Genomic DNA, 14,906 nt, shown 5'->3' on the forward strand with positions numbered 1-14,906 from the left:
CTTCGTTTTCAGTTGCATGGTTTAATTCTTCCCCTCCCGTCCTGCATGCACACATGGTTTCGTTTTCGATTCGTACTACATTTCCTTTTGATGTTTCGTTGGGAAGAAACAACGGTTTCATTTGGTTGAACTGTTTGATTAGATTTTTCGTTTGGTCAAATTTTGGTTCTCTTCTTTGTTTTCATTTTGTTTTGTTTTGTTTTTGTTTTTTTTTTTTTTTTTTCTTTCTCAAAACAAAAGCGCAACAATACTAAGCCCTTACCCAACTTTTAGAATTTTTTATTTTTTTTTTTATTTTTATGAAATTGTAGGATAAAAATATAGTTTTTATCCAAACTAACTACTCAAAACACACATAAAAATGTTATCCACCCCATTCACCAAAGTTGATGTGACGTGGTCTTCTAATCAAAAAACTCATTTCTATGTACTAAATGTTATAAGGACCGTGACACATTAGCTTTGGTGGATATAACGCATATACTTGTATAATATATAGCATTTTTCAAAAATAACACTAAAAGTTGTTTTTTTTTTTTTGGTCATATTAGAGTACTTTTCCAAACAAAAAAATACATCCCTAAAACGCATTAACAAACATATTGAATTTAAAAATTGTGCATTTTTTAAAATGCACTCCTTTAGAGTATCTCTAAAAGAGTAGTTAAATTTACCATAATAGCCAAATTTAACTATTTTTGTACCTTTTTTTTTCTCTCTTCAACAGAATAGGCTCTTTTTAACTTTTTTGATCTATTTTGCTATGGTAAATAGGCAAAATAGTCTATTTACTGTTCACAACTACAAAAAATTTTATACATTTCTCTCTCATCCCTTTCACCTTTCTCTCTCACTTCCTTTCTTTCTATGTGACAAAAATAAAACTAAAAAATAATATTTAATTAGAGTTGAGAGTTAAAATAGCTATTCTGTTAGAGTGTGTTGTGAAAAATTAGTAGCTAAAATAAAAAAAGTGGTGTTTTAAGTGGCTAAAATAGCCATCCTTGCTCGAGATGCTCTTACAGCAATTTGAAAATGCAATAATTTTTTTTTTTTTTTAATGTTTTTTGATGTAGCATGGTGAAGTGGGTCGCAAAATTAAGAAACACAAAACCAAGTAAAATCAAGAATTTGAGAAAAACTAAAGAAAAGTCACTATTAGAGGGTTTCTTTTTGGAAACTAAATTGCAGCCCAAGCTGGCCTTATTGAGTTTGTATAGAAAATAGAGTTCTAAACCTAGTAAACATTTTCAAACATCAATTTTTTAAAAAAGCACTCTATACTTTCCACAACAATTTTAATTAAAAACACACTACTTAAGAGTACTAACTTGCAAAAACCGCAACAACGCCAAACAGACTTTCTCTTGCCTTCATCTTCATTGTAAATACTTAAAAACACGTGGCCACGTCTCAAAACAAACAAGTGGTAAAAATGCGAAAACGATTGCCACAACAACAAAATGAAGTACACGTCAGCCTGTCAGGTCCCTCTGTATTTTTTGTTTACCTGACCACTCATGAAGTTGCAAGGAAGGTGAGTGGATGAGGACCAATTTCTTTTGAAAAATACTTGCTTTTTTTTTTAAAAAAAATAGCATAAGTTTTTTTTTTTGTTTTTTCTGGTTTTCTTTAGCACTGATGATAGAAGTAGAGCAGCTGATGTGACAGCACTATTTAAGAAAAGAAACAAGAATATTTAAAACAGAGCAGCCATGCTCAAGTAGCTTGCCATAAATATTATTGTGGTCTGGCATCCTAACTACCACTGTAAATGGTCTCTCTGGAGACACAACATCGAATGAAGTTGCCAATAACAAAATTGCATTTACTTGCTTCTACTTAACGGACACCAACAATAACTTTTAACTAACCCCTACTGTCTCATGAATTGCAATAATTCCTGCTATCCCTCCCCCTATCTACTATCTTCTTCGTTCTGACTCTTTCAACGGCCTTTTATCCCGGCAGGCGTTACATAGCCTTTACATAGCCTCCATTTTTGACACGCATGCCACCCTACACAATAATTTGTGTAATTAATAAAGATTTCTTTTTAAATTCTATTACCCATCGACTTGTTCTTTACACATGTTAACAAACACAAGTATTTTTATTTTATTGAAAGGGTCCAAAATTCAAGCAAGATTATAAAATTAAGTAAATAGGTGAAAACCCATTTTCTTTCTCTATAATTGGGAGGTCCAATTGCAAATGAGGACGTGGAGCTTTGATTGGACCTCCCAAATATAGAGAAATAAAAATCTTAAAAAAGAAAAAGAGGAAAAAAGAGTGAGTGTGAAGCCGGCACTTTCCACGCAACTGCACTTGATTAGCATGGGCCTCGTCATCATCAACCACCCAACAGGTGGCAGACACCTGTCCCCAATAGAAACACGTGTCTCTCTCCCCGTCAGAGTCAGCGCGGGAAAGTGGGCGTTTTGGCGCGAAAATGAGGCGCGAGTGGGCTCCACGTCGGCGTCATTGGCGGGAAACCGAAGCGACTCTCTCGGTCCACTCATCTCCATTTGCGTAACCCACTTCGCTTCCTCAGGACCTCATGTATGTGACATGCGGGGCATTTTATATACACATACATATATGGCCATGTCTAATGATGTGCATGACCCCAATTGTGCCATCATCATACATAGTCGTTTGGTCACGTGACTTGTGGTTATGTTACAAACCACCGCACTCTATAAGAGTTACTCAGCCGCCTATTGTAGTTAAGTTTAGTAGTTTTTGGATGGATCTTGTAAAAAATAATACAGAATAACATTACTCTAAATATCTCGTGGTGGGGAAGGGAAACAGTAGACCGCACTCGCCGAGACTTTTGCAAGTTGGAGTGTTGGTCTACCTACTCTGCGTACGGTTGGGTGGGACGTAGCATTGCGGTGGCACGGTATGGGCCGTCAGATGAACCTTACGCAGATCTCAAGACAAACATGGTCACGTGCAGGCAGGCTGTTGCAGATATTGCATTTGTTTTTCTCACATTTTTTAAATAGGACGTACTAGGACACGGTCGAGCGACCCATAAAATAAATATAGAAATATAGATAGTGTTTCAATAAACGAGGAAAACTTAGTAATAGGTCGGTGGGTGGCTGGGATATGATAAGGAGCATCTGCCCTAAAATTACTCCCAAAATTTATACGGTCATTAGAGTGATCTATTCTGTTTGGTCCAATTCTAACTGAATTGGACTCCTTCATATTTGTTCGTAGCGTTCTTCTATACATATTTCAATCTCAACCAATTCAGTTTTAACTAAAAATGCAAAATACTTTCAACCAATCATGATTCATGAATCATTCAACTTGGAAGGATTTGTGTTTTCTTTTTCTTATCTCTCAATTTGACCGTTTTTCATTTTTATAATGAATATTATTAGACTTTTGCAATGACCCACTATGACCTCTTCTAATAACTTGTGGAGTCCCACGTAGGAAATTGGTGGGAGGAATTAAATTCTGTCTACCTAATCTACAATCTACAAAGAATCATTTTATAATTAATATCTTATTTTGTTATATTTAAGAGTATATTGTGTCACCTTATTTTAATTTTTTTTTTTTAATTATACATATTGATATAACGTGTTTTAAATAATTAATATGAAAAGTTATTTTCATATTAATAAATGTGAAATGGTGTGATAAGTTTTAAATGATGTAATAAAATTTACAATAAAATAATAACACATGTTTCAAAATTAAGAGATTTGCGAGTGATGCTAAAGTTAACGCAGCTGTCAGCCTATCATACACCACTAAAGCATAAGAAGCCTGCCGAAAAAGGATCACCCCAAAAAAAGCAATTTACCTAATTGAGTATCTTCATATGCAAAAAAAGAAAAAGAAAAAAAAGGCAGCTTTCGTATGCTGTGAATTCTTTTATCATTTTGTTTTTCCTTTTTTAATTTCAGGAATTTCAATACCGCGATTTTCTCAAAAAAGAAAACGAGTCAAGAAAAAGTAAATTAGCGATTTATTACCAAAGTAATAATAAACTACCATATAGGAACCTTCCTTTTCTGTAGCAGACTTGGGGACCAAGGCTTTGTCAGTGTCAATCATCGTAAATATCACCAATTTCGGACCTAAAATATTTACTAGAGAATCGCAGAAGTAGTCGACAGAACCTGCTCACTGATACGTAGCCAATCGCGGCGGTGTCTTTACTAAATGAAACCTCAACATCGGATACCCCACGCCCCTCCCCACTCGTAAGCGAGTACACAACACTCGCACGACCAAGTCTCCAACACCGTTTAATTAGAGAGTGCAAAACACGCGGGATAAGTTAGCGTGAGGCGAGGACTAATGGGGGTAACAAACTCCACTGGCCCACAACGGCATGATATGTATGACACTAGGGATGGGATGGTCATGCCCCATGAATGTGCTTGCCTTGAAGGCCATGCCAGCTCATCAAACCCATCCCCAAAAATATTTTAATTCCCTGAAAGACTTTTATATTAATTTTACCTGCCCTCTCTTTAATGCTATTTTTGACCGCCTGGGAAAAAGTGAATGGCTTAAAGAGAGAGAGAGAGAGAGAGAGAGCCTGTGTGAAACGCAGTGTGTGCCAGGGAGAGAGAGAGAGAGAGAGACCAAATAAAGGTAGAATAACATACTATGAATTTTTTGTTTGTCTTCGATTACCGAGAAAATTGGTGTTTTTTAAGAAATATTTTATGTCTGATATTTTATTTTATTTTATTTATCTTATTTTTTCTGATGATGTTTCTATAGAGATTTGCGTCGGCGTTCAATGGTTGTAGAATATATATAGTCAGTTAATATCACTGTCCTGAAAAACTTTGATAATAACTCTCAACGATCTTTGTCTCTTTTATAAAGGGTAAATCTTGGCCATACATTTCTAATCCTCTTGAGTCTCTTTTGGGGTTTGGGGTTTTGGTTGCTGCTTATATTTAGCATCTCACCGAGCATTTTTTTGCTTCTTCTTTCGGGTGTTTTGTTCTCTCTGTTAGAGCAATAGAACAGAGAGGTTTTGGCGTTGCGGAAAGGAGCAACCGAGGTTGTGGGTTAGCGGATTTATGTCGGCTGGGTTTGATTTGGTGCTGATTGGGGCTCTGTTGCAGCTCTGGCTTTTCTCTATTGCGATCTTCTCTGGGTTTTTTGCTCTCTGCTCTTACTACTGCATGCTTCTCTGCTGTTTCTGGCAGAGATTGAATCTGGTGAATCCGTCCGTTTCGATGCGTTTGAGGCCAAAAAGGTATGGGGTTTTTGCGATTTTGTTAAATCTCTGTTAAACCCTTGTTTGGGTTTTGGGTTTTTGGGTGATTCTCTGTGCTGAATCTGAGATGGGTTTGTGTGATTTTGCTTTTTTTGCAGGACTTGTTCTGGAGTGGAGTGCTTTGGGGCTTTTCATATAAAACGATTTTCTTTCCTTTTCTTGTTCCTCAGAGGGGGTCTCACTTGATATCGTTGAGATTCTGAGAGATTTTTGTCCTCTTTTTTAGTTTTCTCTGATTTTCTTTTGCATTTTCCCTGAAAATTTTCTGGGTATTTTGAGGGGTTGGCGAGAGATTTCCTTTTTGTCATAATGCCAGAGCCACAGAAACGACCTGCCAATCTAAACCACATCTGCAAAAAGACCAAGAAACCTACAGTTTCTGTTGTAGAGTCCAAAACGATGAGGAAAGTCCGCGTAATCTGTTCAGATCCGTACGCTACCGACTCATCTTCAAGCGAGGATGAGTCTGAGAGAAGCGATTGGAGGCCGAAGAAACTTAAACGATTCGTTCGTGAAATCAATCTTCCTCTTGTGAAAAATCAAGCACCGAAGCCCCTTGAGACTGAGAGTTCTTGTCAGGACAGTAATGTTGAAGCCAGAGACCCCGAGAAGAAAAGGGTTTTGGCTAAAACCCCATCGATGGGTAATAGAAGACCCTCATCCTCAAAATACAGAGGGGTTAGGCAAAGGAAATGGGGCAAATGGGCGGCTGAGATTCGAGACCCGTTTAAAGGAGCAAGGATTTGGCTGGGCACATATAACACTCCTGAAGAGGCTTCTGCTGTTTACGAGCGCAAGAGGCTCGAATTCGAAGCCGCTCTGTCTTCCATTTCCAATGCCGCCCCTGAGAAGAGCAACAACGCGTCGTCGTCTTCTGCTGCGATTTCCAAGTTGAAGAACCACCATCTGGGTTCTTCAGATGACTCCGAGAGCGTGTTGTCGGAGACCTCTCCGGCTTCGGTGCTAGAGTTGGAGACCTCGGCGTCCAACACCAATGCGAATCTCACTGACGAGATCAAAGAAGAGAGTGTTGATACTAATGCTGGGATTGATTTGGCAGGTCTTCAGATACCGGAAGATTGTTGTATATTTGATGCTGCTCCGTTTGAGCAAGCGCTCAATTTTGTGCCGGAGTTCGATTCCCTCGGCATTGATGATATTGGGCAGTTTTTCAAGGACTTCGATGTTGGTGGGTTTGAAAACGGTGAGCCTAGTGAGCTTCCTGTCTGGGATTTCGGTGATATTGGCGAAGAAATTGCTGCTGGTTGGATGAATGAACCCCTCAATATACCCTGCGTTTAAGTTTTGCAGTTTAGGATCTATTATTAGTATTTACTATTGTAATTTTTTTTTGGTTTCGTTGAAGAGCGTTGAGTCTTAGGAACCGGAAGATTTGTTCCTGAGAGAGTGGTTTTTTGTGAGTGGTTTTAGGTTTATTTATTTCTGCTGTTGAGAGCTGGTGAGGGATGAGCCACCATTGTAGTCCTTGGGTTTTTCTGTGCTATAAGAGCCGTCCAAGGGTTTGTTCTACAAGGGGAGTGAGTGCTTCCTTTGTTGCCGAGTGTCAAAAGCTTTGCTCATTTCCTCATCATCTCTGTTTTGTTTCTATCATATCATATTATATGAGTATGAAATGAAATCAATTTTCTTCTATTTTCATCTTCAAATGTTTGTGCTTGGGGGGGAGAATGCCATTATAATAGTTCTTTTTCTTTGTGTTATTCTCAAAGGGTTCTTAATTTTTCCTTTTGGCTTTGCGATTTTGCAAGCTAAAAGTCTAAATGAGTTAATAAGACTCTTATAAATTTGTATTTATGTCCCTGCTTGAAATAATGTACTACGATTTTAAAAGTCAAATGATATATATATTTTCATGAATTGTTGTTTGAAATTATCATATTCTGAACCGCACATCTTATGGTCGAGAGTCTCTATCAGTTGAATGAGCACAAACCTCGTGCTACTGCTACATCCTCGAGTCTTTACGGTGGGATCTTATGGTTGAGACTGAAAATAACATGTATCTAATTTCTTTGATTCCTAGATCAACTTTGTTCTCTTCTTTAGCTGCTGCTTATTCTCTGTTTGTGGGGAAGAAAAAAATAGTGAAGTTGGACCTGCAGGAGGAGGATTTTTAAAGGTTGTAAATCTTAAGGCCATTCTATTCCCCCAAACGTACACAAGACTGTACCAAAAAAGTGGGCCAAAGTTGGACTTCTTTTACCAAGCAAAGCATATCTTCAAGCTGAGGCAGCAAAAGCTGCTGGGATTATCTCTCTGCCCTCTGGACTCCTTTTTCTGCTAGCTGTATGCCATTTCCCATCCCACCTATTCAATGGACCTAGTGTGACTCACTCACTCACTCACACACACGGAGGCTGTGTTTGGTCCTTCTATAAATCATGTGCAGAAAATAATTACAAAATATAGAAAATTACCATTTCTTATTATTTATATTATATAGTAAAAAAATTAGAAAAAAGAAAAATAAAAGAAAAGAAAAAGAACACATGGTGGTAATAAGACAATTAATCATACGCTCAGAATAGGGTGAGAATGTAGATGGTATCTTAAGATGGACGCACCCAAAAAGAGCAGCCCTAATACCCCACCCAACCAATGCGGTATGAGTCACTAAGCTTTGGATTTAATGTTTTAACCTAAATTAACCATTTGATTCTTACTTTAATCGGGTTGACTTTCTCATTATTGGTTGGTTATCTTTGTCAATTCGGTTATCCATTATAAAAATATCCTCCTGTCTTTGTACTTCTAAGAAAAGGTACATTTTGTTTAAATTAATCAACTGAAAACCTTTATGATTATTAATAGCTAATACCCGTTTCAATAAATAAAATCATTATTTGATTGGTTGATAGTTGGTGTTAGCATATTATGAATAAACTTAGAAAAAAAACACACACACATATTATGAATAATAAAATTATTGAATAATATTAGGAAGGGAATAAGGATATTTTATTTTGGTTGTACGAATAGTTTGAAAGAGCTCTAAGGCCCATTTCTCCCAAATAGTTCATATTTCTAGCAAATCAAACAGCTAATTGTAAGAGTTTCCGATACTATTTAGAAGTTCCTTATTTTGATAAGCTTGTTCTAGAGTGATTTATGTTATTTTTTTCAATTTTTTTTTTTTGGAGAGATTCTCTTTTTTAGCAGGTTGCCATTTAACAGTTAGCCTAGTGGTAACTTGGGAGCCACATGAAGAAAGTAGGCCATGTCTCTTAAAAAATCATTTTCGACTATTCAGTACAAAGTATGGTATATTACTCATTATTTTAAAAGTTTGTAAGCATAGAAAATGATAAATTTTATTATTTAATTATTATTTTAACTCAATTTTATATTCTTATAAAAAAATAATAAAAATAATTATTTAATTAATATCTTACTACCCTACGTGATAACAGCAGAGATTAAGCAAAAGTGTTATTGGCTCCACAGCAACCATGAGTAAATAAATAGTCATAATTGTGAAGCTCAATTTTCCCCCTTTTACTTGGATAAAGGGTCATTATTCTGATGAGTCACGCGAGGCATTTGTTGCGATAATTATGGTTCTTGCAAGAAAGTTCTTTTTTAAGGCTAGTTTTGTTGACAAGAATAGTCATTTCTCAGGACTAGGAATATTAGGATGGGGATCTACCGTTATTAATTAGGCAGCTGTGAATTGTAATCCTTATAAATATATATTGCTAGGAATATAAGAAATTAGAATAGGATGACATTTTTTCGGTTATTGAGAGCACATAAAGTCTCTAAGGGGCAGTTCAATTGACTAGAGATCACGTCTTATGAAGCAGAGGTCACTAGTTCGAATCTCCACTCCCTCCCCCTCTTATGTAAACATGTCAAAAAAAACAAAAAAAAAAAACTCATAAGTAATCAAATTTTGTAATTGAAATTGAAGAATATTTTGTCCAGATTTCTTAAAATATCATTTCTTTAAAAATTAAATCTTCAAAAAATTATTTTTAAGAATAAAAAGAAAAGGAAAAAGTCTCCATACTGAGAAGCATTGGGGTGCGTGGCCAACTTTAGAGCTTCTTGTTGAAAATGTAAAAGAATGCTCAAACTGATTCACAATTTTAATTGGTTGATAGTCTTCAAAGCTCCACAGGTGCATGTAGGAATTGGTTGACAGTTATCCAGCTCGTCCCATAAACCTTTCAGTGCAGTAAAATAAGAACTTACAGAGCTATTTTCCTATGACAGAGAGGAAATAGCCTTCTAGAGCTGGAAAATACGCGGCCCATTGTGCTGAGAAAAACGATCGTGAAGATCGTTCCACATTTTAGAAGCATCATCAATATAGATGATACTTGTGGCGATCTCCTTGGAAACAGAGTTCAATAACCATGACAGAACCATATTATTACACCTAGTCCATGCCAAACCAGTGGAATCAGCAAGATTGGAGGGCTTCGACAAAGTGCCATTAACAAAATCCAGCTTGTTTTTGGCAGAGAGTGCCATCATCATCGCCATTTTTCATGAATTATAGTTTTCTCCGTTGAGCTGTTGAGAAACAGTCATGGCACCTGGACTGTCGCCATGATGAAGAAAGAAAGGACTAAAAGAATTCATTTATGTGGAAGAAAAAGTAGTATCGGAAGGAGCAGCAGTATTGATTTCAAGAATCGCCATTGAAGGAATGCAGTAAGAAGGTATGAAAAATAAGAAGAAAAGAATGAAGAAGATGCGGAGAATTCAGAGAAAAAGCTCTAATACCATGTTGAAAATGGAAAAGAATGCTCAAACTTGGAGAAAAATCAACTTAACTTCTCATTAGAATTGCATGTACACTATATATACTACGTCTGTTTGAGCTTAGTCTAAAACAAAATTAGTTTGAACACGTGGACTTAAGTGCTAACAATTAACAACCAACTTACAACTGAAAGCTTAACTAATAAACTTGCAACTTATTAACTAAACTCCTCCTACAATCATGGAGTCTGTTGCATGCTGAAGTGGATGTGCCGGGCTTTGGGGATAGCCACACACTATAGAGGGTGGTCAATGATGGCACATTGGGGATGGCGGCAACCACCCTCAACCCATGGGGACGTGGTTACGACCACTCTCAATACAAACTCCTTATTGGCACCGGTACACCTCTGGTGCAGTGGTGGTTTTAATTTTGGTTGGTAAAAAAAAAAAAATGAAGGTCATCCCATTTACCGGGGAACATCTATTTCTCGAATTTTTTTAGATGAATGGTTATTGCAAGGTGTGAAAAATGGCCAATGATTTGTTTTCATTTTGGTGCAAAATACAGAATCGACTTAAGTGTGAAAAAAGCCTCAATCATATAAAGAAAAGAGTGTTTGGATTGTGTTGTTGTGTTGGATAATAAAAACTGAAAGGAAGCGAGAGCTTTTCAATTTGCAATCACTCGTCGACTAATATCCGCAAGACAGATGAAATGATTGCAGGAAAAGATGGTCGTGTCTAAGTTTAATTCTACCTAATGCTTCCACAGGTATTCTCCTCAAAACTCCTTCAGAGTTTGGCAATCACAATCGATGATTTTCATGACTGAGATCCTCACTGAATTATTGTAATGGTTTCTTCTTTAGCTGATTGTTCCTACAGAATCCAAATCTACATTGTTTGCAAAAAACTTAAGGAAAAGAAAACTTCTGCAGAAGACATTATACATGGACTTTTCACAGAAATCCCTTCTCTTGGAAACTTATGATGCAGTCATCAAACATTTGATCAAGGGTCTTTAAGGGAGGCAACCCCAGTTGAGTAATCTTAGTGGTGTCCATGCTATGTGGGCTGCTGTCTCCTTTGTGGTTGCTACACCTACAATGCCATAACAATCACAGACACATGAGGCAGAGAAAAGAGATCTGCAGAATGTTTCAGCCACAAGAAAGCAAACTAAAAACTAGAAAAAGTGTTTTGATTTGTTCACTCACTTGTTTACAAATGGGTAGGAAGGATATTTGGCCCTGAGCATCTCAATGATTTGGGACCAGTGAGCCACAGAGCTTGAGCATATAAGCCTGCCAGATGCTCTCTTTTCCCCCATGGCCAACATGTGCGCAGCTATGACGTCATCTATGTGCACGAACCCAACCGTTGTATTTGGATATTCTCCATTGACACCTAGCAAAGACGTTGAACATGGTATCAGAACAAATGTTTTAAAGTTCAAATTTTATTTCTGTTATTGACATCCCATTTCAATTAAATATTTTTTACTGTTTTATCGGTTTAAGTTTTTAAAATAAGCGTTGATTAAGGATATTGCTGTGAGTGGAAGCTGACCTTTAATTAAGTTCAAAATGAGGAGCAGCGTACTGGTTGGTTGCGGTGCTAGCAAGGGACCAACGACGAAAGATGGATTCACCACCACAAGATCCATCCCGCTCTCCTTAGCCATCCTCCACGCTTCTTTCTCTGCAAATGTCTTGGCATATGCATACCAAAGCTGCAGGCAATGGAAAGAATTCAGTCAAGAATGTATGCAGGGGATGCACACTGTAGTTTATAGTTTACGCTCAGTATATACATTGTGGCGTTTGCAGTAATCGGGATCACTCCAATTGGACTCGTTGAAAGTAGAAACCTGCTGGGCGTCATCGCAGTATCTTATTGAAGAACAGGAAGAGGTGAGCACAACTCGCTTCACGCTGCTGGCTTTTGAGCAGGAGCTCAGCACATTCAATGTGCCGTTTATGCAGGGATCAATCAGACTCGCCTGTATTATATTGATATCAGTAGATAAAGTGTATAAAAATGTGGACAATTTTAAATAAATAAATTAAGGTCCTTTGTTGAAGCTTTGCCTTAATGTTATCATCATATGGAACGACGACCGGGGATGCAGTATGAAAGACACCATCAACGCCTTGCACGGCGTCGTCGAAGCTTCCTTCGACCAACAAATCAGCTTTTATAAGCTTAAGCCTCTCCTTGGCTCCATTCAACTCCCAGAGAAAGCCCACCTTTCTCACATCCCCTGTGAAATGAAAGAAGAAAATGTTGTATATATATCAATGGAGAAGCTTCAGGCGTTGAATGAACATCTATCTTGCAGCACATACCTGGGTCTCGCACCGTTGTACGCACAGTGTGTCCTTTATCTAGCAATGCCTTCACCAGATAAGCGGCTATCAACCCTGTTCCCCCTGTTACACAGTACTCTGCCATCTCTATCTCTCTGTTTCTCTTTGTTGGTTACTTATAAATAATGGTGATTTTAGTGGCTCCAAAGACTCATAAGATTAAAGAAAACTCACGCACTGTGCATTTCAGTTTAGGCAGATGATTCATTCAACCCATAAGGTGCGATTTTGTCTACCTTCACTCGCCTAATTCTCTATTTACCGGCTCAAACTTTACTTTTAACTCTTTCTTGTACGTGGAGGTAAAATCATATATACTTGCTGTTCGAATTCAGGATTTCTACTTTGTATGACATCATGTGCTCGTACGGCTGGACCAGCCAAATGGGCTCAGCATGACTTAGGAGTTGCTTGGGCTTTTGGACCCAAGAAATGGAATTGGGGCTGGGCCTCTGAATGAATGACCATTACCCGGTGAATGCCCCAAGATTTCAAATGTTCCCCACGCTAGTTGGGTTTTGTATGCAAGTGACCAAGTCGTACAAAAGTTTAGCTGGTTCTTTCCACTTTTATATTTCTTCAACCGTGTCTTAGACTCTGTGAACATACTTTCTACCCTTCACAGATACAATTCAATTGACAAAATAGGAATGGGCTTTCACATTTTCTCTTTCGGTCAATTTCAACCCGGCCCTCAAGGAGGAAGGTTCAGCTTAGGTCCAAATTGGCGTACACCCAATTTTGGTTGAGATTACCAAACTTGGAGTGCAGTACTTCTTATTTGGACAGCGCATTTAAAATGATTATCCTATATCGTGATATTAAATAAGACAAAAAAAAAAAAAAAAAAGATAAAAAAAAAAGAAACAGAAAAAGAAAAACTAGTGACTTACAATGCAAGAGGTGGTTGTTGTGCTAGTTGAATCACCCTTGTAGCCAAAGGTGTGTTTGGGAGTGACCAAACCACCCTTTTGGCTATGGGTTGATTTGATTACTTGAAATTGATTATTAAAGGTAGTCAAATCAATTGACCATTGGAGTGGCCGAACCAACTATATGGCTAAGGAGGCTACTCAGGATGACCGAATAAGTCTTGTAACCAAATGAGTGGTTCTGTTACTTGAAACTGATCATTGGAGGGAGTCGAACTAATTGACCATTGGAGTGGCTAAGGAGGTGGCTCGAGATGACCGAATAAGTCTTGTAGCCAAAGGAGTGGTTCAATCATTCTAAAATCGGCCATTAGGGTAGGCTGAACCACTCACTTTAACCAAGATGGTGGTTCAACAACTTTAAAAACAAGTCACTGGAGTGGCCAAACCACTCTTGTAGGCAAAAGGTTGGTTTGGCCACCCTTAAACAATCCTTTGAAGTGCAGTTGAACCGTTAAAGGAGTTGGTTTTGCCATTCCTTCTAACGTCTTTTTATGTAGCGTTACAATCGAGGCAATTCATTTAAAATGAACATAATCAATAAGGCTCTTGTAACATCCCCAGTCCGTTAAGACTGAGTTTGCCACTTTTCTTCTTTTTCAACAAAATTCTTGCAAAGATCTATAAGGTCTATCAGAGTACTTGATTTTAAAGGATACGAAAAATGTATAAAACATTATTCAAGAGATTTTATTACAAGCGAAATTAGAAAACATTAAACTTTAGTTGCTGAATATCATATCATTACAATAACTTATATGAAAAGACTTTGAAAATTAATAATTATTCCCACCCCATTCCGGCCTCCTATTCCAGCATCCTTTCTACCTGAAAACAAGAAATAAACCTGAATGAGCCCAAAGGGGGCCCAGCAAGTAAAATCCACAACCATAAATAGTTTTACTCCTTGTTCTCAGTTTTGAAAATCATTTTCGCAAATAAATATAATTCTAGCCATAATAATATCTGTATGTACGGTTGCATCTCCCGTAACATATACATACTATTACATCTAGTAATAGATCATCGTTGTAAATCATCTTTATAAATCATCATCATAATGCATCATTATAAATAATCTTTGTAAATCATCTTAGCATATCTTCGTTGAAAATATAGTATCATTTTCTCATAATAAGGCCCATGTACACTATTACCCCTGTGCACGAGGGTTGCGGGTCCTTGTGACCATGGCACTGAACTGTGGCCTCAGCCATGCCCGACCGTCAATTAACTCTTTTCTTGGTGCACTCAACGGTCTGTTGATGGAATACCACCTTCTGGCATAGCCTCCTTCAGTGGTTTCGCCTCCATCCGAGTATCGGTACCGAACTCTCATCTTATCTTATCTTGGGGCCAAAAATACTCTCCTCCATACATGTGCCCTTATTTCATAAACATTTATCTCATCTCTTATACTTTTCTTTGTACTTCTTTTGATGCATCTTAGGGCAACATGTAGGAGGGTTTATCATCTTTTTTCTTTCTTATAATCATCATCATTTCTCAACTTTCTTTTCTCAAAATGGAAACCTTTTCAAATATAAACTTGTTGTACTTAGAAAGCTTTTAAAGAAATAGAAACTTTCTAGATAATTC

At 37.4% G+C, this 14,906-nt stretch overlaps 2 protein-coding genes across 2 annotated transcripts; one reads left to right on the forward strand and one right to left on the reverse strand.

The window, feature by feature from the left end:
- Positions 1 to 4,597: 4,597 nt before the first annotated feature.
- On the forward strand, positions 4,598 to 6,925 carry LOC132184736 (ethylene-responsive transcription factor ERF118-like). The gene is made up of 2 exons (XM_059598473.1): positions 4,598 to 5,251; positions 5,371 to 6,925. The coding sequence occupies exon 2, from the start codon at positions 5,582 to 5,584 to the stop codon at positions 6,572 to 6,574; it is 993 nt and encodes a 330-aa protein (XP_059454456.1). The 5' UTR covers positions 4,598 to 5,251; positions 5,371 to 5,581; the 3' UTR covers positions 6,575 to 6,925.
- Positions 6,926 to 10,965: 4,040 nt separating this feature from the next.
- Positions 10,966 to 12,460, reverse strand: LOC132185923 (tetraketide alpha-pyrone reductase 2-like). The gene is made up of 6 exons (XM_059599739.1): positions 12,355 to 12,460; positions 12,097 to 12,269; positions 11,820 to 12,008; positions 11,576 to 11,738; positions 11,224 to 11,413; positions 10,966 to 11,107 (listed from the first exon to the last, which is right to left on the reverse strand). Exons 1-6 carry the CDS (start codon positions 12,458 to 12,460, stop codon positions 10,966 to 10,968), a joined length of 963 nt encoding a protein of 320 aa, XP_059455722.1.
- Between the last annotated feature and the right edge of the window lie 2,446 nt (positions 12,461 to 14,906).

Source organism: Corylus avellana, chromosome ca6 (assembly GCF_901000735.1).
Source record: "Corylus avellana chromosome ca6, CavTom2PMs-1.0".
NCBI classification, from domain to species: Eukaryota; Viridiplantae; Streptophyta; class Magnoliopsida; order Fagales; family Betulaceae; genus Corylus; species Corylus avellana.